The sequence below is a fragment of the Saccoglossus kowalevskii genome, chromosome 22 (assembly GCF_978046115.1).
Source record: "Saccoglossus kowalevskii chromosome 22, keSacKowa6.1, whole genome shotgun sequence".
NCBI classification, from domain to species: Eukaryota; Metazoa; Hemichordata; class Enteropneusta; family Harrimaniidae; genus Saccoglossus; species Saccoglossus kowalevskii.
In genome coordinates this window covers 3,479,267-3,485,266 of record NC_140662.1, presented here as the reverse complement: position 1 = coordinate 3,485,266, position 6,000 = coordinate 3,479,267, and the positions used below count along the sequence as shown (strand labels likewise).

The window sequence follows — 6,000 nt, the reverse complement described above, 5'->3', positions numbered from 1 at the left end:
CTCATTTGTGTACATTTTTAATTTCATGAACATTTACCGTCCCAACATTTCAAAGAACGCTAAAACCGGTGTTAAAGTTAGTGTTTCAAGGCATGTATCTTGTGCCACAGTCTGCACAGTCCGTGCCATATATACACAACCCATTGTCGGGACCGCCGTCGTCACATACACCGTCATACGACGATCCACAAGAATTCCAGCATATGGCGTCAGCTGAGCGTGACCCGCAGTCTCCGCAGTCCGTACCATGTGAGCACGCATTCGCCCCGTTATGGCCGTGTCCACCGTCATCGCATAATCCATCGTTGGCAGCGTGACAGTCGTCTGTGCAGAAAACACGTCGCGGCCCGCAGTCGCCGCAATCCGTGCCGAACGTACATACATTATAGCTGCTATCTTGACCGCCGTCGTCGCACGCACCATCGTAAGCCCAATCGCAGACATCATTACAAACCATGGATACAGGGCGCGGTCCACAATCACTGCAGTCGGAGCCATATGGACATACATGATGACTGCTGCCTGGCCCACCGTCATCGCATTCTTCGTCATCTGGCCACGAGCAGTAATCAGCACATACCGCTGGCGTGGGTTCTGGTTCTGGTGTTGGTTCTCCACAACAAATAAGAGAGCTACATGTATCTGCAAGAAATACAACACAAATCCGTTAAATATAATGGGCAAACCTTCCCGCGAAGAGGCGCCCTCTAGTGATGAAGAGTTGGTGTGACGTAAATGGCTGATAAAACGTCGATATACTAGTAGCTTGATCTGCAGTTGTCACTCAAAAAATTAAAACTTTTTCTCTTAATAAATGTGATGAATTCTCAGTGGCAAACCGTTACACTGCCATACGCACTTGTCTGTATGAATGACATTATTTACGTCCATTTCATGTGATGACGTTACAGACGCGCTTCGTCCCTCAAGAGCCAGACTTAACCAATGAAATTGCGGCCAGTTGTACCCAATACATGGGTGTTTTGTTTATGCTTGATTCTGGTTTATCCGATTTGCATTACATTTGGCCATGGACTTGTATGTTAAAGTGCGGTGGTCGTCGCGCAGCGCGTGTTTGAATTTCATGTAAATAAACAATGTATTTTACACGCGTTGTATACGTCGCTACGAGTCCCATATCGAACACGACGCGACACGGCGACTGCCGCCCTTTAACCCACATGCCAAAATTCCCAAGGAAGGTAACAGACAGCTTTTACAACAGCCAACTCACCGATTATACTCTGTAGGTTTTCTACAAGATATTTCAACTTGTCTTCACATTGACTTGGAGCTGGAGCCGCAGTGGTCAAAGGTGGTTTCACAGGCCGTTTTAACAAGTCGGTGCTACCGTCTTCATGTATTCTATCTTGTGCCGGGTAAATCCCTAGAACTAGCATAGAGAACGTAATGTAATATTCTATTATCACCGTAAAGAAAGTTTGACATTCATGTTTTGATAAAATTGTTATTACATTGCAACAAAGCAAACCTGTTGATCCATGCAATAAACATACAGTTCACCAGTGATGTATACATTGTTTCCGTGTATCACTTTAACTAACACATTACCACACAGAACTTGTACATCGGGTATCTATACATATCGACATTTCCTGCTAATATTTGAATACAACTTTGGGATCACGCATAAAAGTATATCGTAGTTGGCAAAGACACTTTCTACATTGAAGTCCACGTAACTCAGTTGAAGATGAAATCGATCCTCAAAATTGTTCAGAAAAATAACATATCATTACTTAATAGGCTCGTGTGTTTATTTTTTTATAGTGGTCTTTGCGAAATGGTGTTGCTTTCCCTACGACCCAATCATGGTTGGTTAGCAATCAATCAATCAATCATTCCAATCAATATATCTATCAGTCAATCGATCACCACGATACCGGCAAAGAAGGACAACGTGTGATCTGAGTTTCTAAATTTACTTCAGTTGAGTCATTGTCTACTACATGTTTCTACTCACATCGCATCGTTCGCCATGCATACATTGTACTAATTATACCTACCTCGTCTTTCAGTGTCCGTGATTCGACTCTTTTCACCCGAACGGTGGAAATGTGGCTCAACGTCGCAGCGATGTTCTTCTTCGCTAGCCACTGCGTGCACCGCTGATACACAGAATACCAACACCATCAGAGCACAGTTTAAAGTACTCCACATTGTCTGCAGAAATGATAAAACGTGTACTCGGAAATAAAGGAGACCAGATAACTACTGCAAAGAGAGGGCGTGTTACGATAGTACTGCATTCATTCATTCAGTCAGGTTACATTCCAAAATTCATCGACAGGAGCAACAATCACACCGACTGGTCCGATTCAATCACGTGATAGAGCAAGCAGTTTCAAAGGTGCTTATTCTCGATTACCCCATCTAAACAAAAATCAATTTGTTGTCAAGTTATCCTCACCTTTGCTAATTTCAACGCCACGTTTTGATGAAATGCTAACGATTATAATTTCCATGCCGGTGTTCTATTGGTCAACCACTGTGACACAGATGTTTGCAGTGTAAGTGTATGCGTCTCTGTTACAACGCCCTGGATTGGTTGCCGTTTCAGGTAGGGGAGTTCAGTGGCCAATTGACATCTAACTTACACAAGTTCCAATGTCTAGAAATATTTAATGTTGGTCCTTCCGTCTTACGTTGGGTGCAATGCTTTTATACTGACCCGGTGAGCTGTGTAATGAACAGGGGTGAATCAACTGGATTTTTCGGCCTTTCTAGGGGGGTTAGACAAGGAGACCCCTTATCACCAATACTGTTTATTTTGTCTCTGGAGTTTTATTACTTAATCAAAAACACAGTGACGGGATTAAAGGAATAACTGTTGGTGGACAACAAATTAAAAGCTCAGCCTATGCCGACGATCTTACCTGCTTTGTCGCAGATGTAAAATCGGGCGAAAATCTTCTCTCTCTTTTTAACAAATTTGCACTGGTTTCAGGGTTAAAGGTCAATTATGACAAAACTGAAGCAATTTGGTTGGGCAGATGGCGCTTCCGTCAAGACAGACCGTTCGGGGTGAAATGGCCTATGTCTCCTATCAAAATTGTGGGTGTCTTCTTTTCCTATGATGCTAGAGCAGCATATGAAATGAACATAAATATACCAATAAAGTGCTTAAATAGTGTGTTGCAATGCTGGTCTAGACGTAGTTTGACAATTATTGGCAAAATTCAGATTATTAAAACTTTTGTTATTCCAAAATTACTATTTATTTTCAACCATATTCCAATTCTACAACGGGATATTAAACTCATAAAAACTAAAATATATACATTCATATGGCAAGGACACGATAGAGTAGCACGCAGCACACTGATAGGAGACATAGGCCAAGGAGGTTTGGGTATGATTGATATACATGCAATGCAAAAAGTCATTAATGTTGGGTGGGTAAAACGATACCTATCTCCTAAATTTCACCCTTGGAAATTATTTTTTACCAATTACCTGGAATATGTGGGAGGAGATTTCATTTTTAAATGTAATTTTTCTGTTGACTTACTCAATGTTAAACTCCCATTATTCTATTACACTTTACTAAAACAGTGGAGTGAAGTTGGGCCTAGTAAAAACATCTCGCATGAATATGAAATCATATGGAATAACAAAAATATCCTCATTCAAAATAAAAGTATCTTTTACAGAGCGTTTTTTAATGCAGGAATAATTTATATTGCAGATATATTTGACACAAATGGTAAAATTAAAAATTGGGCTAATCTCCATGTACTAGGGCTCAATTATGTTCAGCTACTTCAGTGGTATGGCATTATCTCTGCACTGCCATTAGACTGGAGGAATAGCCGTGCAATTTGTGTACGTCCAGAGCCTCCTATTAGTCTAGTCACCGGTGAACAAATAATTATACTTGAAAATACCACCCAAAAGCAATTACGTAAGCTGTTCACCTCCCATGTTTTTACAACACCCAAAAGTCAACTCTTTCTTAATACTTTGTGTAATCTGGATAACAAGGATTGGGAATTTCATTATTCCATGCCTTTTTTGGTAACTCTATGCAGCAAACTACGGGAGTTTCAGTGGAAATTAAACCACAATATCCTGTACACAAATGAAATGTTATTCTACATGAATTCACCATTAGTATCGTCAGATTTATGCTCATTTTGTCATGGTACCACCGAGAACCTAGTGCATCTTTTTGTTGAATGCGAGTCTATTAAAGTCTTCTGGACATCAATTTCTAATCTATGGGGAACAAAACTAGTATGCCCAAGAACATTGTCAGCAAAACAGATTATATTAGGAGACAAGGACTTCTCCCCTCTACTAAACCATATAATTATAATTGTTAAAAGAAATATCTATACGTGTAAATTAAAAAAGGAACTACCATGCTTTAATCTCATAAAATCTGACATACGTTACACGCAAAAGATAGTTAGAAATTTCAAATAGAAGACATACAATGTCCATTTTCCTGGACAAGTGGGGAGACTTCAATTGTTAATGGGTATTCAGTGTCTATTTTGTATGGGTTATACTAGCTGTGACATTTGTTGTATGTTGACATTGTGCTGTAAAGAATTTCTATTGTATGGAATAAAAGATAGTTAAACCAAAAAAACAAAAAAAAAACAAGTTACACAAGTTTTTGAGTCATAACGTGGTTTATTTTTTTCTGAGATGCTGTCAGATTCACCGTAGCGATACTCTCCCGTTTCGAACGATTGTCAGACATGTATTGATTTAAATTAATTTAAATTAAATTTTAGTTGTGTTGTACAAAATGAAGTGCAATATTTCATGGTTTCTGATGTGCCTTGTGAGGCGATGGGTTGCATCCAGCGAGTTAGGCTGAAGGTATAGGATTCATACTACACTTGACTACGCAGAATGACGTCTGTTAAGGTGGTTGGCTACCATTAAATGATCGCATATCCCCGAGAGTACACACTATAATAGTCTTATTTTATGCTATTGTGTGAAAATGACAAAACCCATACAAAAATATATAAATTGTGTGGTTACATATAGTGAAACAATTATATGTAGTTTATGATGACTAATTATATGTTTCAGGAATTATTAGTACATTCTGGTGATTTATTTTTACGAAGTTACTGTATTGACTTAACACGGCTCCAAAAAATGACTTCTTATTAATATTGTTCCAACAAATTTAATATATGCATATATTTAGGATGTTTTCTTCACAAAAATACTTCATACATAGCCTAGGAAAATTTGAGAAGTAAATTCTTGAAATTTTGAAACACAAACAAAAAATGAGATAAATTCTTCACTGTTGTTTATTAGAGCGAATACCCGCGACCCACCTTAATTAAAAATCAAGACAACCTAGATTTATGAGCGGGTTCTTAGCGAAACCCAATCGGCTTGGAAATGACAAACTGTTATAATTAGTGCTCGGCTAGGTTATCGTTTCTAATATTGACAGAACAAGTGTGGTAGAAATCAGTCTTGGGGTGGGGTTTACTCCTACCACGACGTTGTTTATTATTATTCTCGACATAGCACTATTTTATTTAGTTGCGGGTACTTATTGGCCTTATTGACACCATGTGTAAAATCATAGTGGTCATGGTTTTTAAATGTTTACATTGCCATCTACTGGGAGTTTAATTATGGTATAACACTTGCTGTTAGTTCAAGTAGGGAACAAGGACTCTGAGAATGATTAACGACAACTTGTTAGCAAATCCAAAACAGGTTGATTGCAGTGACCCGAAACGGCAGATGAGGCGCCAGGATGAGGCGGTGCTGTCATGAATTTGTTTTCGCGTATCTGTCGACCGACTTAATTAGCTGATTATTAGCGAATTGCTGTGTTATGTCTGTCATCGTTTAGGCCTATTTGAAGTTTTGGACGGAACTTGGCTCAGTGATTTGGAACTAATTACGAGATATCCGTCGCGATTCTGACAGTTGGTATTCATAGTTATTAATGTAGTGAACGATTAATCAAAAGATATGACGTATTCAGTA

General features: G+C 38.9%; 1 protein-coding gene across 1 annotated transcript; it reads right to left on the bottom strand.

Annotated features, from left to right (window-relative positions):
* Positions 1-2,530, bottom strand: LOC102810084 (uncharacterized). Its single transcript, XM_006813016.3, has 4 exons — positions 2,432-2,530; positions 2,028-2,184; positions 1,235-1,393; positions 1-642 (listed from the first exon to the last, which is right to left on the bottom strand). The coding sequence occupies exons 2-4, from the start codon at positions 2,179-2,181 to the stop codon at positions 86-88; spliced, it is 870 nt and encodes a 289-aa protein (XP_006813079.1). The 5' UTR covers positions 2,182-2,184; positions 2,432-2,530; the 3' UTR covers positions 1-85.
* Positions 2,531-6,000: the final 3,470 nt, after the last annotated feature.